The sequence below is a fragment of the Serinus canaria genome, chromosome 12 (assembly GCF_022539315.1).
Source record: "Serinus canaria isolate serCan28SL12 chromosome 12, serCan2020, whole genome shotgun sequence".
NCBI lineage: Eukaryota > Metazoa > Chordata > Aves > Passeriformes > Fringillidae > Serinus > Serinus canaria.
Window position 1 is genome coordinate 6,474,472 of NC_066326.1, and position 18,825 is coordinate 6,493,296.

At 44.6% G+C, this 18,825-nt stretch overlaps 1 protein-coding gene across 6 annotated transcripts in view; it reads left to right on the forward strand.

Annotated features, from left to right (window-relative positions):
- The window catches only part of ADAMTS9 (ADAM metallopeptidase with thrombospondin type 1 motif 9), a 79,560-nt gene that overhangs the window by 37,907 nt on the left and 22,828 nt on the right, over nt 1-18,825 (forward strand). For all 6 annotated transcript variants that reach the window (XR_007778604.1, XM_030227868.2, XM_030227869.2 and 3 more), the window contains 8 exons: nt 341-505; nt 1,612-1,776; nt 2,646-2,765; nt 4,552-4,656; nt 4,802-4,969; nt 5,147-5,431; nt 6,075-6,236; nt 6,801-6,977. Coding sequence is in view for 5 of the 6 variants with exons in the window: in XM_030227868.2 (XP_030083728.2) it covers nt 341-505; nt 1,612-1,776; nt 2,646-2,765; nt 4,552-4,656; nt 4,802-4,969; nt 5,147-5,431; nt 6,075-6,236; nt 6,801-6,977 (1,347 nt within the window). In the remaining variant the exon portion in view is untranslated. The remainder of the gene's footprint in view (nt 1-340; nt 506-1,611; nt 1,777-2,645; nt 2,766-4,551; nt 4,657-4,801; nt 4,970-5,146; nt 5,432-6,074; nt 6,237-6,800; nt 6,978-18,825) is intronic.

The following is an 18,825-nucleotide window of genomic DNA, read 5'->3' on the forward strand; positions in this document are numbered from 1 at the left end:
TCCAGAGAGGGTGCAGTGAAGGGGGGCTGGTCAGAGGGAGTTAATCTCTTTTAAAATGAGAACAAGCAGCAGCTATTTAGGAGAACTGAAAGGCAACACTTGTAAAAGTAATAATGGGGTTATATTCTGAAATTAATTTGAGAAACACCTTGCCACGACATTTTATTAAGCTTAGCAAGATTAGCTTTTTAAAGGAATACATAAAGTAAAAACCTGTTACTTAAAGTATAAATTGCTGCTCTGGAGGTTTCCTGCAGTCACTCCACAGTGGCTGCAAAGAGGGAGGAGGCAATAGCAGTAGAGTGACAGGAAATGTTGACTGGGCACGTATCCCTCACAGTGCTCCAAGAGCTGTGGCGGGGGCACGCGGCGGCGGCGAGCCATGTGTGTGAATACCTACAACGATGTGCTGGACGACAGCAAGTGCAGCCAGCAGGAGAAGCTGACGGTGCAGCGGTGCAGTGACTTCTCGTGCCCACAGTGGAAAACCGGCGACTGGTCCGAGGTGGGTACTGGTCACCAGGTTGGACCCACCCTGCTGGTTCTCCACCCTGAGGGGCTGGTGTCTGCAAAGAGGTGTCTCCATGCCTGCTTGTCTGTCATGATTTGTTTGTGCCTCCTGCAGAAGGTGGCAAGCCTGTGCACAGGGAGGCTTCAAACAGGCAGCAAAGTCATTAGCCTTGTTACCACTGGTCAAGTGGCCACTTCCCTCCCTGCAAAGCCATGTCTCTGCAATCCTGCAGTAATTTCTCCCTGGTTTTTCCATAGTTCTGCTGTGCATTTGGGAAGAAAAATACCTTCTGCCCTCATTTTCCCTTGAGATTGTCCTCAAGAGCCCTGGCAGCTCTGGCTGTCACTGGAGGGCAGGATTGCACCCTGCTGATGTTTTGCTCAGCCTCTCTCTGCTGTTTATTACTGCTTCCACTGCTGCTGGTGTTTTTTTGCAATGCAACAAAATTATCTTGATAGGTTTGTCTGTGCAGCAGGGCTGGGGGTCCTGGAGAGCAATCTTCAAAGGGTGCTCATCATCAATGTGGCCAAATTTCTCTTGTTTCTGAGTCATGTTCTTTTAGGGCATAATGAAAGCAATTAAATGGGAACAGGGATTGTTTTCTACCAAACGTGTCTTCTGATTCAAGCTGGTGGCAGTCCAAGCCACGCCAGGGCAGTGGAAGAAGTGCTCACACCCTGCAGAAGCCAAGACCCTTAAAATGCACACTCAGAAAGAACAAGTATTTTAGAAACACCCTGTTGTGCACCACTAAAACCCCACAGGGCAGTGCTGTGCCTTTGCCCTGTGTCTCACAGCTGCTGGAATTCAAGAGCCTTTGTGGTCTCACTTTGCCCATGCTGAAGGATTCTAGCCCAGCTGTGCTCTCCATTATCCAGCCCCTGCTCTAGACCAGCTCCTAGGGCAATCTTCTTGTTGACAAGACACTCCCCTGTCTTCTAGGACATGCTGATGTTAGCTAAAGAGCTGCACTTCAGCACCAGGATTTTTTTAAGCAGTGGTTGCAGTAGATCTCCAGGTTTATTTTCTGGTGCTAGGGCATGTGCTGAGCTGGCAGTGCATCCCCAGCACCACCTGAGCTTGCACGTTTCTCCTCACAGTGCTTGGTCACCTGTGGAAAAGGGCACAAGCACCGCCAGACGTGGTGCCAGTTTGGAGAAGATCGGTTGAACGACAGGTTTTGTGACCCCAAGACGAAGCCAGAGTCGGTGCAGATGTGCCAGCAGCAGGAGTGTGCCTCGTGGCAAGTGGGGCCATGGGGACAGGTACCACACAGCCCCACAGGGCTCTTGGCTGGGGGAACCTTGATAAGGGTGGCTCTGGGGCTGGACGCTGCCCTTTCATCCAGATTCAGCAGCATAACTGTGTTAATTGATTTGCACACCAAAGCAGCCCTCTGTTTGCTTGGGTTCAGCGGATAGGCAGCAATAACAGTACCTGCCCTTTGTGCTAAATTTAATCTCTGTCATACTGAATTGGCCATGATTTTCAAAAAAAGGGGTTTCCAAGGTTACGCTCCTAAATCCATATTTAGGCGCATAAATACATGCCCTAATTTTCACAGAAAAGCTGCTCACGTTGAATAACTTCTCTTGCTTTTAATGTTTTCCAGTTCTGGGTTAGAGAGAGTTTTTTTTTCTGTTAAAATACAAGTTACTCATTCCTCCCAGAGTGTTCTGGCATCTGCTTTTTCACGAAGCTGTTAGCTCTTGACTTAAATAACAGCAACAAACCCAGACCACTTGTCCCAGTCAGACATATTTCCCATCAGTAAAATTATTCATTAGCTGCTCGTGCTACCATGGGGTTGAACCACCAGTTTTAAAGAAGGATATCATACAGGTTCTACCAGACTCTGATTCTAATGTGTGCAGCAAAGTAAATCATTTCAGTGTTCCACCTTCCTTCCCAAAGAAGCAAGTGAAGCGTGCGAGGCACTGGTGGCTGCAGCAAGTTAAAACTTTGACCTAATTTAATGATGAAATGCATGAAGTGGAGAGAAACCAAAGGGAAACTGTCTTTTATTTTTGCTGCTCCTGCTACATGCCTTAACAAAGACTGGGCTAATTAACACTTTCTAACCAAAGCACCTACTCAGATCCAGTGCTCTTTTTTCCCTTCTGTCTTCTCCCAGTGCACTGTGACTTGTGGCCAAGGCTACCAGATGAGAGCAGTGAAGTGTGTTGTGGGCACCTATGTGTCAGTGGTGGATGATAATGAGTGCAATGCTGCAACCAGGCCTACAGATACCCAGGTAAATCCTGCTCTCTTGTCTCCATCTCTTCCCAGTGTGTGTATAGAGGCTTCCAGGCTACAGGTTCAGGGGACATCTTGCTGCAGCAAAGCTTTGCCCTGAACGCCAGCCCTGCGGAGCAGTACCTTGGGCTGCTCAGGGTTGTTGGAAAGATGCAGTTCAGCACCCTGCTTTAGTATAAATGGGTAGATAAACTGTTCAGGGAGTTCCCATCCAGATCCTCTCCATGTGGTTCACCTTACTGAAGCACCAGATTGCCAGAAGGGCAACAGACAACCTCTGAGGGTATCAGGACTTTATGGGTGAAGATTAATTACCTTTGCTTATGGTTTATCCATGGAGCTCTAGTCATGCAATGGGATGTGAGGGTGTGTTCAGATGCAGCACTAAAGTTGGAGTCTTAAGAGCTCATGAGCTAAAGAAGCTGCAGTGGGTGAATCTGGAATAACAACAAGAGACCTCAAGGTTGAGACAGTATTTCCTGGCCTCAGAGGTTCAGGTTTTAACACAGCAGACACCTCCTTTGGCTTGCATGGAGTCAAGGATGCCTGGCTGCAGTCTGGGCTATGTGGCTGCGGGACAGTTGCTGTTGCCCCTCACCACAAATGATGGTGAGAGGCCATAGTTTCTTGTCTGCTGCATGTGACAATGTAATGTTTGTGACAGCTGTAGTTCCAGACATGTCCTTCCTGGCCAGATAAATTGAGAAATGTTGCACACCCTTTGCAAATTTGCTGAAGAGGCTTTCCATGCTGTGTACTTGAAAGCAAACATGTAAATTCCCATTTCAAACAGAGGACATGTCCAAAGTGTCTGGAGGAGCTGAATAAAACAGAACATTATGTTCTGTCTGTCATTTAGGAGAATTGTAGTGCTCATGCCCTGTGCAACTTCAGTCTTGCATGAACTCAGAGTTTAACCCAGGCCACAACATTTGGGAAAGAGCTGTTTTTTTCATGTATGGAGACCAGTTGCACTATACTAAAGGGGTAACAAACCCACCTGTCATCAGCCATCATTTGGCATGCCTGCCTCCAGCATAAGTGAAATCACAGCAAAACAGAAATCGGGTTTGCCATTTGTCAGAAGCTGCTCTCCCCCTCACAGGGACAATCACTCTCAATTTCCTTTTTGGCAAGGATTACTCAATGGAGTAAAGTCATGGATGTTCATAGTTTCTGGCACCAGACCTCCTGCGAGGTCCAGACAGGACCAGAGCCCTCCTGTGAGGCATTGTACAAAGACTGAGCAGAATGACACATCTGTCCCCAAAACCTCCCATTGCTTGGTGTGTGGTGGAGATCAGCACATGGATATAGGTGGTCTGGTGGGCTGCAGGGAATCAAAGGGCTGCAATCAGCAGCATAACCTTTATTGTGTGAGCTGCAGGTCTCACACTGAAGGAAGGGAGCTTTGAAGGGAGATAAAGTTGCTGTTTTGCAGATGTGTGTTCATGCCAGAACGTTTAATGAACTTTCATCTTTTGCCTCAAAAACATCTGCTTTTAATGCATGGAGATGGCACATGGTTATGGGGATCCCTATTATAGAGTTCCTAATAAGTCAAAAGTCCATATAGAGTACTCCATGTGAAGGCCCCAGGAAATGATGAGTTTTGCTGATTGACCAAGGAGGTTCAGGGAGGAAGCTGCCTGCACAACGCCTGCAGGTCACAGAGATTCAATATGTTGCGTGTTCTTCATAATTACATTGAAGAAGAGGTGGTTTAATCAAAACATCTGCAAATTCCTTATATCCTGCTTTTCCCCCATGTATTTCCTGTACAGGACTGTGAAATAGCTGTATGTCCTTCCCATCCAAATAGTCCTGAAGCCAAGAGAGTCATATCAGGCATTCACAGGACACAGTGGAGATTTGGATCCTGGACACCAGTAAGCACACATCACAATATTTTCAGGATTATTTTACAGTAGACAATGTGATATTTTTAAGTGCTTATGCCCAACTTTTCATTACAAAGTCCTTGCAATGTATGTCAGGCAACATCCTATTGGAGTGCTCTTTGCTCTTCCCTAGTGCTCCGCAACATGTGGGAAGGGAACCCGGATGAGATATGTCAGCTGCCGGGATGACCAGGGCTCCGTGGCCGATGAGTCAGCTTGTTTCCACCTTCCAAAGCCATCAGCCACAGAAATGTGCACTGTGACACCATGTGGGCAGTGGAAGGCCTTGGAGTGGAGCTCTGTAAGCATCACGCTGTCTCTTGCAAGAGACCTTATTGCTGGAAATGTGCTTTGTTAATCTGTTGCACTTGCCCTTTTATAAGTGAGGTTATTTGGGTTTTCTGCTGTTCTTTATTAGCAAGAGCTGGTTTTCAAGACTGGAAATGTGACCGTGTCTCCTTTTCCCACTGTAATGCAGTGCTCGGTGACTTGTGGCCAAGGTAAGGCAACGCGGCAAGTGATCTGCGTCAATTACAGTGACCAGCTGGTGGATAGGAGCGAGTGTGACCCAGATGACCTCCCTGCCACAGACCAAGAGTGCTCCATGTCTCCTTGTCATCCAAACAACCATGACTACGGCAGGCCCATTCCCCCTTTCCTCTATCCGGATCATCGCCTCAAGCCACACCCTGGGGGCAGCCCAAACCGGAACCGTGCACATATACCAGGAGGCAACCAGTGGAGGATTGGCCCCTGGGGTGCTGTAAGTGCCATGATTCTCTTATTCCTGGGTTTTGTTGGGTTTTGTTTCTTTCCCAAGCTAATCTGTATTTTCTTAAAGTCAGCACAAAGGGAAAAGAGGGAGGGACCTTTCTCCCCACTGTCTGCTCTCTGCTCACACAAGCGTTGCAGAAGGGCTCAGGCATCACTTGTCAGCCTCTCATACCTCGTATCTCTAAGGCAGTCTAGGCAGAAAGCTGACAGCATCATTTTCCATGAGGCAAAGGCTGGCCTCTGCTTCTTGGCTGTCTCCTGGGGCATTTACAGCTGTGCAGGGTTGTTGCCAAAGCACAGCAGAGCCTCGATGCCAGCTCCTCTCACTGCAAACAGTATGCAACGCTTTATCATGGAAGTCTCTAAAGGGAATTAAGCACAAACGGGATGTCAGACACTGCAGCAGGGATTACTCACCTGCTTAAAACTAGGCTGGCGTTTACTTTTCTTTGCTTAGTCAGCACCTAAGTCATTGCACTGCTATTAGCAATAGCTGGGTTTTGAAGTTTAATAATGCCTGCTAGATGTATTAAACTTCTAGCAGTGCATTCCCACGCTGCAAGGCACTGGGGAGCTGGGAATGCAAGCCTATTCCTGGACTCAATGAAGCTCTGGGCAATTGTGTCTTCCAGTGCTCTAGCACGTGTGCAGGGGGGTTCCAGCGGCGAGTCGTGGTGTGCCAGGATGAAAATGGATACACTGCAAATAACTGCGATGAGAAAAGCAAACCCATGGAGCAGAGATCATGTGAATCTGGCCCTTGCCCTCAGTGGGCCTATGGCAACTGGGGAGAGGTGAGTGCACCATCCATCTGGGCTCCCTGCCCAGGGCAAGACTTTCATTAGCAGGTGGCTGAAAAATGGGAGAAGAGAGGGGTATTGTGGTGACATTTATTAGAAGGATTGGAACTTGAAGGGCAGTCTCTGATAAATGAGTGAAACCAAGCAATTGTTGGGTGGTGTTTTCATTTCCATTTGTCATGGGAAAACTTTCTTTCCAAGCAAAAGTAAGTTTTACAAAATGAAGATTTTTTTTTTTAAGAGTAGCCTAGTTTAACTGAAGGCTTTTTTTGTAATAAAAGCACTGCTTCCTTTTGAAAATTAATCTGAGATGAGCAATTGGAGATGTAAACCTCCACTATCACATTGAGTCAGGCAATATGATGATGGAGCAGCATGAACAGCTTTCAGGGGAGAGAAGCTGAGGCAGCTGAGGCTCACGAGAGGGATTTGGCTGGAGTGGGTTAGTTTGGAACAGAAACTGCCATTGGTTTTTTGAGGTGCTGGTGCTTTGGGCAGCAGGTGAGCAGTATTTTTGCTGTCCCAACGGTGATTGCTCTGTCCTCTGCTGTCTTGTAGTGCACAAAGCCATGTGGAGGAGGGACAAGGACACGGCTGGTGGTGTGCCAGCGCCCTAATGGAGAAAGGTTTACGGATCTGAGCTGTGAAATCCTTGAAAAGCCACCAGACAGAGAGCAGTGCAATGTGCAGGACTGTCCGAGTGATGCTGCCTGGAGCGCTGGTCCTTGGAGCTCGGTACGACCATAAACTCTTTCTCTTTATGAACTATTTTGTAGATATCCCCTAACAACATTTAATTTGCTTCAAACCAAGGTGCTAATGCTTCATGTCTTAAAACTGCACTTACAGAGGATTATTTACAATATATTCAGAATAACACCTGCTCAGGAAGGGCTTACATTAGGGGAGCTCTGGTCCTTTAATTTAAAAGGCACTTTCTGCTAAGTAGCAACCTTTGTCCATTTTATTACACTGTGCAAGTGCTGTGCATTATGAATCTTGGTTCTGGCTAAGTTTTTGCATATGGATTTAAACCTGGCATTTAAGCAGTACATTTCCATTGAAGTTAAATTGTTTTGCTCTTTAATGGTAATACTGCACTGGGCACCTACTGGTTTAGCAGTGGTGTGTTCTTTGCCAAAGGCAAGAGAAGTGGGGAGAATGTGCTAAATGGCATCAATTCCCAAGCATGTATAAGTGTGTATAGACGTGTGTGCATGTGGGCACATGCCCACACACAGACCTACATAGAAACGTGCATTCACACTTGTGCTCTATTTCTGTTCCTGTGTATATAATAAGACTGTGATGTACAGTGCAAAGGCGCCTGTAAGCTATTCTCATGCATCTCTCTGGTTCTGGAGAGTGATTGTCTAGCTTGATCTCCAGCTGCTGCTCTATCACTAAGCCAGCAAATGGTCAGCCAGGTGTTGGAAGGCTTAAAACCCTGGCAGTTTCCCAATAGCAAAATGGTATTTGGAGCAGAGGTGTCTTACTTTGCTCCTTTGCTGCTGGAGGAGTCTGCTACAGAGATGCTCATGTGAGGGCAGAGCTGCCCTGAACCACGGGGTTGGGGTGCTGTTTTGGGTACCACACCTTTGCAATTCTCCCTGCCCAGAGCAGCAACCTTTTCTGTGAACCTGCACCAAAGCAAGTGCCACCTGAGGTTCTTCTGGAGCCCTGGAAAACCACAGACCTGTCCATTTTGGAGTGGCCTTCAAACAGATGTAAACCTTTGTTGTGTATTTTGTTATAAAAGCATTTGAAGACAATTTTTTTTTTTAAATCTGATTCAAAAGCACTTTATAGGAAAAGAAAAAAGAGGCCTGTTTTTTAATGTACTGGACTTCCTCAATTGTCATAGTTTGGAAAGTCATCTTGCCAAAACCTGCTCTCCTTCTGTGGGTGCTTTCAGTAACACGGATGCCTTCAGTAACACTCTTCAATATTTTTATCATACCTCAGTGAGTTCTGCAGTAGCCATAAAACTGCTGAACTGGTGTCTATCCGGTGCTTCACCAGTACAAGAGACAGTGCTATGAAATATTTCATTTGAGGTGCTAATGTACCCCTTGTCCATCAACCTGCCTGGTGCTAAGGAAGAGCAAGGTGAGGTAAGCAGAGGTAGCGATGTGCTGGGTGCCCTGCAGGATTTGCCAACTGGGAGGTGCCTCCAACTTTGTTTTACCTGTGCTGGACCATTTTCAAGGGCCAAAGATGTGGACAGAGTTGTGTTTCATTCTTTGTGGCTGTTGAGGAACAGGCTCCAGGGCTGCACCTTCTTCTCAATGTTGGAAACACAGGGTGCAGTCCTCTAGTCTGGTGGTTTTCTTTTCACCCAGGAGAAGTTCCCTTGGCTCCACTCTGTTGTATTAGTCTCAGTGGGTTGTCCTTGTTCTCCTGGGAGCAGGTGGGACATCTGGCAGACAGGTGGAGGGCAGGGACACCCTGTCCTGACTGCTGAGTCTCCTCCCAGCTGGTGCAGGGTCACAGCCCTGGGGAAGGGGCTGCAGGGCTGAGCCCCCATCATTGCCATGAACTGATTTGGTTTTTCAGTCTCATTTACCGAGGTGTCCCTGGGCTCTGACATAGGGGACCCAGAGCTGTTGGAAGACTGAGAAGTATCTATGGGGTCCCCAGGGCTTCGTGTCCCTCCAGCAGAACACTCCACATGTATGTCTACCTCGTGCTACTACTGTAGGTAGTAATGGCCAAATTCTTCTCTTTTAGTGTGGTATCACCTGGATTTGCTTTAGCTCTGTCCTCGGTCGCAAACATCATTCTGTAGCTGTACATACTTCATCTGTTGGGATGGAGTGTCACTACCATATTTTTTTGGTCACTTTTGAAACAAGAGTATAGTATTAGCTGAAACTTTTCAGCAGTATGGATTTATGTATTTATGTAAAAGTGTATTTATTTTTCCAATACTGTTATTTAATTTTATATAAATATTGCATACATTTACAATGTTTAATGTTAATGTTGAACAGTGAAAATTAAAGACAAGTAGAATGTAATCAGTAATGAATTTGTATAATGATTTCTTGAGTCTTTTGCTAAATTCAGATCACATACTTAGTTTTGGTAACTTTTGCTAAATTTTCTGAAACAGTTCTGCAATGTTCCATCTTTCATCTGGCTTTTCTTTTCGTGCTTTATTCTCCAACAGAAATTGTCATTCTCAATGATTAATCAAACACAGTTAAAGGTGTAAGAATTACAAAGTTTGGATAACTAATTTCTTGCAATCGTCTGACTGGCTTACCATTACTCAAGTTTCAGTGAAATTAGTACTATAAAATGCATACAAATTAAAGCAGAGAGAGTCTGAAGCACCCAACCCGCAGTCCTCGGGCGAAATTCCACTGGGATTTTATACAGTAAACAAGTGATCTTTATCTGGCTGGTTAAGTCCAGGTTTGGAAGAGCTAATTAAATGGATAAACAGATTGTATGTGTAAATGATAATTTTACAACAAGAGACTGGTGAGATGTCTTGTCATTTTAATGTATGTTCAAAGAGGACTAAGAGGAGGTGACACTTTTATTCCCTTGCTTATTTAAGAACATGTATTTACCCATTGCAGAATTGTACACCCTGTGATAGACCTGACCTTCTTATTAAAACCATGCTTTAGAAAACGTGCACTGACTGTCACCAGAATACAGAGAGTGTTTTTTCTCCTCTGAATGCTTTATGGTATGAATGCAGATCTCCATACACACTCTCGAATCCCGAGAGGAAATCTTGCCATGTTCTCCAGAATGAGGGAGATGTTCACAACAAGAATGATCCATTGCTTCGCTTAAAAGCCAAGGATTGGTTTTAATAAATATACCCATATTTATACCACATATATAAAATATATGCATAACCTCCCTTAAAGCTCCTGTCTTGGAGCAGATTTGCTCTGTGCAATCATCTCTGACATTTTGAGTTTGCCTTAATATCCAACTGTATCCTGATACAATTTAGGAATAATGCTGAATTAACTTGTTGTGGGCCTCTCATTCTTTCCAAGTTAGGAAATGGTCACAGATAAGGTAAAAACAATTCTATCTTAGAGCACCCTGCTTCAGTTGGGTGAGTCATTTGGGCTTCACTGCACAGGGCAGTGATCATTCAACTTTAAACTCTGGAAAATGGGCGGGGAGGTTTAGATTTATTTGGGCTTTGTTTGGTTTCTTTTTCCAAAAAAGTATTAAAATTTTAAAAGTAATCTGCCTTGTCAGGTACTTGTCAGTCTTGGGTATCTGAAGTTCAAGCTGCTAGTGCAGTGGTTGTGCAGCTCTCAGTGCTTCCCAGCTCTGTATCTTGTAGGCAGAGGTGCTGGTATCAGAGTTTTTGAGGGCCTTTTGCTCTAATAAAGAATCAGTAGCTTGCTGTCAAGTAATTAGAACATTACCAGCTAAGTTCCAAGCTCTCTTATTGTGGATGTGAGTTCAGGTTTGGGCTAAGACAGCATTGGTTTCCTTTGGCAGGAAGCTGGTGGCATAGATGGCTTTGCAGGCTCTTTGGCTGCACACAGGGATAGAGCAGCAAAGGAGCTCTGAACTGGGTGGGAAGGGGAAGAATTGCCTGGCCAACATCTGTGTGAGTCAGCTGGCACTCTGGAATTTTAATCTTAAAGTTGGTGTCAGTGAAAACTTTGGGTTATGTGTATTTAATTCTGTCAAGGCCCCAACATGTTGTTTGCAAAATGCCTTCCCCGTGCAGCTGGCTGAAAATAGGCTGCTCAACAGCAATATTCTCTGTGTCATTGTTCTGATAATGTTCATAGCAGGCAGGATGTCAGGTCTTGCTAAGGCAGAAGTGATAGCCAGGGACAGATTTGGTTTCAAGTGTGTATAACTCTGCTGTTCCCTTCTTCTCCTCTGCAGAAAATGAATTTGCTGTGACAGCAGCATTGCTGAACTGCTCTTGGGGTTTTGTTTGAAGAGTCTCAGCCTGTTGCTCCTCTGAGGCAGTGGTGATGGATGCTCATGCATCTCTCTCCTCACCTCAGTGCTCACAGCTGGTGGCTCCAAGGCAATCACAGGTGGGCAAAGCCAGTGGTACCCAGCTGCCCAGTAGAGTCACATCATTTTTTCATCTCTTTTTACCCTAAAATCTCCAATTTTTGTTTTCCTTTCCATTTTTATTTTTTGCCTGTTACCACCATCTTTCATTGCTCTTTCTGATTCTACTTAAAAAAGGAGAACTGTACAGGTGTACTTTTGTAATCAGTTCACTCTCTCCTCTTTGCTGGTGTTGATGCTCCATTAGCAGGAAAACAACCATGGAAGCACCTCAGCTGCACCCTGCAGGTGAGGGACCACCCTGGGGCACTGTGTGCTTAACACTGAGCCAGCACCTTAGTGATTCCTGGATCAACTCCTCACAGAACTGATTTCCTGCAACTTAAAGCTCAGCTGTTACAATCCACCCTCCCCCTTGCAAGCTCCCATTGGTCTTTACACCCCTCAGGACCTTTCAGTGTGATGGAGAAGTAAAAGGACTGGTCAGCAATGTCCCTTTTGACCTCCCTAATCCAGTGAATAAATGCAGGAGAAGGAACAGGACAAGGAGCTGCAGAGGGTCTCATCTGCTGTCCTTTAACAACCTCTCCTGTTGCCACTGCCAGCACAAACAGAAGCTGGACCAGTGGTTAGATTCACAAAGGTTATTTTCAGCTATCTTTAAAATCTTCTCATGCCTTTGCCCCCTTTACAGTGCATCTTCTCCCCAAGTTCCTCAGAGCACTTTCCCACTCAGAGCAGTCTGTTTCCTCCCATAGTGCAGTGGCTGTTTGGCTGCATTTGGCATGCCTCTGTGGTTGCCTTTTTACACCTTCCCCCTTACACATTTTCTCAATGAAATAGTCATTTTCTAGGCCTAAACTCAACCAAGAAGTGGTGAGGCTGCTGGCTTCAGACCTTGTCTTATGGGTGGCCCATCCCTGGCTGCAGTTCTCCTGCACATCTGCACAGGCCCACACAGGAGAAATAAAGCAATAACTAAAAGGGCAATTGCTGGGAATATGTCTCCCAACGCACTGGCTCTGAGTACAGGAATGCATTAGACTGCAAGGGACACTTTGAAACAGTAACACACTTCAGGGATGAGCTGTGAAATGCAGCATCTTCAGGCAGATCCCTGAGCTGAAGTTTGGGAGTCTGCCTGCAGTTTTGCCCATTCTCCAGAGTCACACTCTATACTCCACACTGCAATCATTGCTGTTGCTCAGATCCTAGGGATTTAGAATCAAGGATGTATAACAAAGAAGGACATTAGGCACAAAGAGATTTACTGAGCTTCTAACTTGCCCAGTGACTGATTTGTGCAGTTATTAAGAAAAAAATTGTGTAGTCAGTCCTGTTCCAAAGACACTTAAACCTCTGTTCATATTTTAATTTTATTAGCTCACAGGGGAGGTGAGTGAGCCAGCAGCATGGATGAAAATCTGTCTGATGCCCAAGACCATGTACAATATTTATCCCTAGTGCATTAAGCCAAGATTATTCTTTATAAAATAGGGGAGCAAGCAGCAGCCCAGTGCTCCTACAACCCCCCAGTGTGATGCACACCTGTGAAACAGGGCTGACATTTCTTGGAGAACTCTTTACTTTGTGTTTTACTACATCCAACACAGAGAAATTCTATTCTGGAACAGAATATCTAAATGGCATTGTAGTACCATTGTTCACTGGAAATATGAAGTGTCAGTTAGCTGAGGCACCTTGCTGATTCAATTGGTACTCTCCTAGAAGTGCCACAGCATGGAAAATAGGTTTCATCAGCACCTTCCACCTCCCACTGTATTGGTGTCCTTAGGGAGCTCACACATCTCCTCCTAATTTGAGGAAAAGCCATCTACTGCCTCCCTCCCTGGAGAGACCTGCAGTGGCTCTATGGGGCTTTTGTTTGTTGTTCAAGGTAAATAGTGTGGAGCAGGACAGGGACACAGCTTTTAGGAGAGCTTTGTGTGCCCACAGCCACAGGAGAGCTTTGTGTGCCCCAGCTAATTTCTGTGCCTGGTAAACTCTTTTGTGGTGTGACAGGGCAGGGAAAAGAGGGGGAGAAGGTGCTGCTTACTGGGTGGATGCTGCAGAAGAGGAGATGCATGGCTTCTGCTGCTGCAGTTACCTCTTTCTTGTCATATATCTTGTGAGGTTTCCCAGCTTGGGGAAATTATTGTATTGACTTTGGCACTCAGGCCTTTAAATCTTGCAAGAGTTAAAGAGCCCAAGAGCATCCTTTCCTCTGGGCAATTTCTGCTGGAGCAGTGGGCTCCAGACACACCAGCTCTTTCTTCCCTTGCAGCAACACATTAAATTGGACCCTTTTCTCTGATAAATTTTTCTCTTTTTTTCTGGGTTGTTTTTTTGTTTTTTTTTAATGTGTTATAAGACATCATCTGAGGCCACTCACCAGTCCCTGCAGCTGAGTTTGATGGTGGGAAGGTGAAGATTTAGTTTCTTTTTTTAGAAGATTTCTCCCTTTTGCAATAATGACTTGGGAAGGTCTGTGCCTCTGCTCCAAGCCAAGACCAGAGCCTCTGGAGGATGGAGACCTTGTGGGTACTGCAGAGACAGGGCAGGCCAGCATGGAAGTTCCCACTTGCCCATGCCCAGGGCAGTGAGGGCTCCTTGGGAAGACTGGGGCAAAACCTGTTCCTGTTCAGACTTGGGGCTGTGCTACAGCCCTAAAAGGGCTCCTCAGAACACTTCCACAGGGGCTCTGCACAATGCTCACAAACACTTTCAGACTATACATTCCAAAATCCCTAATGTTTGTGACTTTTTTTTCAATCACCCCATTTCTCTGAGGAGTCCGTTTGGATGAAACACTTCTAAAGCCTCTTTCAAAACTGCAGTGCAGTGCTTTGGTGTTTTGTTCAGGTCTCTGGTCCATTTGCCCTCCCTTAAATGTAGAGATACCTCTTCCTTTCATATGTACAAGAATCACATGTATTTTTTGGCCATGCACCAGCTAAAATCACCATGACCATACACACTCAGCACCCATGTGTCTTAAGTCATGGCTCCTTAGTTTGTGAGGAAAGGAAGGCCAAGCTGGGTGACTCCTGCCCTGCATGTATCCCCACCCAATTTTAGGGATTTCTCACCTTGCCAATGCAGATAGGCACAAGACCATGATAAAACACATTGGTGGGAGAAACAGGGCTTCAGAGCAGCAATAAACATTTCCTAAACATCTCCTGAAGTGCTGCAGCCTTGCTTTCAGCCTGTCCCGCTGAAGCCAAGGGAATGACCTGCTGAAATACCTTGCTGTTGTGAAGCTGATTTGGTTTGGAAGCCACAGAGCCCCTGTTGCTGAACAGCACACAAAGGTTCCAACATTTTAAGATTCCTGGTAAAAGTTCAGCTGGTGAGGAAGGATCCAGGCTTTCCTTGGTGATGTGTCTGTTGATGTCCTTTGTGCTCAGGGACTTCAGAGGTACAGAAGTCACCAGGATACGGTTTCAGTATCTGACAGCAGCAGTGTTAGTGATAGTAAAAGGAGATACAGACTAATAGGCTGCTGAAAGGTTGCTATGAGGGTACATTGTTGGGTTTGCTTCTAGTTGGAGCAGTTTGCTGGCATCCAGGAACACAGCCCTCTTGGAAAATGGGTGTAAAGCATTGGAGGGCTCTGTTGCTTTTCTGCTTTATTTCATCCAACACGTTTTGTCTCAGATTGTTGGAAAGGGTGAACCAGGGCTTACTTACAGCTGCTGACTTTCCATAAAATCCTTAATGTGGGGCAGTCTAAATCTACAAGGATTGATTTTAATTTCCTCCAAAAAGTTGCTCCTGGCAGAATCTGATAAAGCCATTTCAGTCTAATCCTTCCCAGCCCTGCCCTTTCTGAGCTATCATTCCTATCTTTGGGAATTCATTGGGTGATCCCCACAGCTTGCATTCATTGTCTTAAATACCTCCCAAATCGTTGTCGGCTGATGCACGGTGGGTCTGAAAAGTGGTCTGACAACATTTTCTGCAACTTTTCACTTCTGGGGGAGAGTGTTCCCAGGTTCTTGCTTGGGAGGTGCCCTTCTGCCCTTTGGGGAGCTGCCCTTTCAGTGCACAAAGTTTACAAGGAGCAGTCATTCCATTTCTCCTTGATGGCTCTGTGGTCCCTTTTTCTTGCTGAGATCTGTTCATTTGTGCCCAGGGCTCTTCAGTCCTCTTGGTGCTGGACTGACCTCACTCTCAGAAATTCACCAGAAATTTTGTACAGATTTTTAAAAGATTTTGAACATGTTCTGGGTTTTTTTTTCTGCTGCCAGCCCTATGCATCAAGTAGCAGCCTTTCTGTTTTAGGGAGGTCTTAATGAACAAGATGTACCCTCATCTCCCAAACGATGAGATCAGGAAATGCAGAAAGGGTTATTTTAAAGCAATTTGCACACACTTGGTAAAACAGAATTATCATCTTCTAAACTCTGAAACAGAAAACAAATTTTTTGTGGAAACAAAAACACAAGCAGAGCAAGGCATTGCAGATGTTTAGCATCGTGTTCTGACCTTTATGGAAACATTTGATATGGAAATAATTCTGCTGTATTTATTTAAACCTTTTTCCTTGAATTTATTTAAACTAGGCAATATATTTATTTGAAAATATCAGCAGCATGCCAATCTCCAGTTCTTGGCAGGTTAACACTAATCATGCAATAAACATAAAGCACTTAAATCTGTGCTAAGTGCTTTGATCCTAATGCTCTTAGGAAAGTTCTTTTGTTATTGTTCTCCGTGTAAAGTGCCAGGTGCAACTCTGGTGGGTTTAGGAGATAATAAAGATAATAACAAGGGGAAGGCTTACTAGAGTTTTAGAGTGATGGCTATAGCTGATTTTTCAAAATACTGTTTCTCTATTATTTTACGCACCACAAACTTTCTGGTGGTTTTTTTACAGGAACATAACGATTTGTTGTTTTCCCACCCTCCTCCATGCCTGGCTGTCCTCCCTGGTTCATCCAGGGGTGCTATTTGCTATTGTGCCTCAATTACAGGCTGTAAACAGCCTTTCAGGGTAGCATTTTCCCACACTTGAGTGGAGGCAGAGGCAAGCTGACCACAGGCATGCCCAAGTGTATGTGATCCTCCACTCTAAGCTGATTAGTGAAAAAAATCCATACAGTACCTGGCTACACCTTCAGGGCTGGCCCAGAGGTGCTTAAAACCTGTAGAGGCTTTTCTGTTGACTCAGAAAACCTTGGATAAGGTGAGGCTGTTATTCCAGAGAGCCACCATCTGCCCTCAGTACTTGGAAGCATTTTCTAAGGGGAGGTGTGGGAAAAAAGTTCAAGAAAAAGAGAAATGTGAAGCCAGTGATTTTGCCAAATGTTTTAAGAAAGGCAAGGTCAAAGCTTACCTCATTGTGGTGCTGTTATTGGTAGGTACCATAAGCAGGCAGCATTTTGCAGCCATGAAGAATCCTGTTAATGAAATGCAAAGTTTATCCAGGGTCCAAAATAAATGATGAGGCTGATAGGGGTAGTTGGGTGTAGAACTTCCCAGACTCACATGGTGTTGAGATGCAGCCCACTATTCAATTATGCTTGGCATGTGGCTCACATATGCTTAAAATCTATGTGCCAGATAAAAGTTGAATACCTGAGATGAATTAGATGGCAGTTATTAAGTAGACTCTTTGCAAAGGAATTTTCAGTCTCTGATACTTGGTTAAATTAGATTATTCAACCTTTCTTTTCTGTCAGTGCAAATGAGATCATAACTCAAATGTGCATGAAAGCAAACGGATGGTTTAGATCTGAAAATGCACAGCTGCCTAAATTTGATTTATATTAAAGGCAGACATAGAAATGATTCATTCCAGCATCTTGGGAATTACATTTAAGTATTAAAAAAATTAAGCAAATTATGCCTCAACCTCTGAGTGCACCGAGGTTTGCACGCAGACTTGTTTGATCATGGGATCACGAGATAAATGTCAGAATCAGGCTCCATGCCAAAGTTAAGCATTTTGTAGGGGACTAATAACTTTGGAAATAACCAGGACCAAATTGTTTGTGAGGTCAAGTATTTATCAACCAGCTTCAGGTCCCCAGAAAGGTGCTTGCATTGTTGCACAGTGTGGTTAGTCTTACTTTAGGATAAGTAGTAGCATCCCATGTGTTTTTAAAATTAAGGATGCTGTGGGCTGTATCAGCCCAGGATGTGGGACATGAGAGAGTCCTGATCTAAGCTGTAAATTTACTCTTTAACTTTGGCTGTCACAGTAAAGTGGCATAACCTGCATGAAGACTGTTTACCAAGAAACACTTCAATTTTTGTTTAAGCATCAGTGTTGGTGTTTAGTCCAAAGACAGTAAGTGGATGAAACTACTAGAGGTTTAGAACTGGGTTTTGTAGGATGTGACATTTCTGTCTTGCTTCTGGCTTTCATTGCCTGGGGAGAGAAGTAGAGAGAATGAAAAAATTAACTTCTGATGAAATTTGAAGGCTTATAAAAATAGGGTGACATTAGCTCGATCTTTCTTCTGTTGATGCTAAAGAAAAGAAGTGAAGTTTATGGATCTGGGTAACTCAAGGAAGTTTATTTTATTGCAAGGGACAACATTTCTTCAGTTTTTCAGTGCAAAGTTGGATGTTGCTTGTTGGGTTTTTTGGCCTGTCTTGATCTGGGCTCAGGAAAGCTCTCCCTGCTCAGCCTCTCAGAGGAACATCATTTATGGCTCTTAAAGCTGCTGATCAACAGGACCTCAGTGATCTTTTATCAATCTGTAACACTCTTGCAGCAGGAAAACAGCCTTTTTCAGAACATTGTTTATACAAGCTTTTAGGCATCAATATCTGGTTTTTGGAGCTGTATCCATTTCTCTCCACATTGGTCTGAACTTTCCATTTAGAAACTGCTCTCTGGCTGATTCTTTGTGGGCTGAATGAGCTGTAAGTAGGGCTGTAATATAAAATATTCACAGGTGTCAATGTATATGCCAATTTCTATTCTAGTGGATCTTCCAGAGCTGCTATATATATATAAATTTTTTAGGTTTCAAATGTATTTATAGGCTGGGAAGAGCTTAAGCTGTAATATATTTCTTGGGAAATGTACTGATGGAGTGACTCCAAAATGAAGGTTGAAGCCTCATTTCTGCATGTTTTCTCCATTCTGAAAAGAAAGCAGAACATTTTATATGGAGAGATGGTTAGAACAGTGTGTTTGCCCTCAAGGATTAAACCAGTATGCTTATGGTGTAGCATGTAATGAAGAAATGGAAGCTGAGTCTCTGGATGCATCATGCTGAGTAAGAGGCTTGTTCTACATGAAACTGTCATATTAAATTCGTGTCGTGATTCCAGACCCCTTTGATTCCTAAATCTTTGGAGGAGACTAATCTGAAATCAAAGTGAAGTTGCTTGGGGTTTGCATGCCAGAAGTGGTCACATTTGAAAAAGTTCAGTGAACCTGCAGAGGGAGGTTGAAATTAGTTGCTTCACTACAAAGCTTGCAGCTAACATACCTGCTGGTTTGCTTTTTGCTTTGATTCTCCAGGCTCTGCCTTCTTGCCACCTTCTGAGTTGTTTTCAAAATGCATAAATCTTAAGGATGAACATGTCCTGGTTTCAG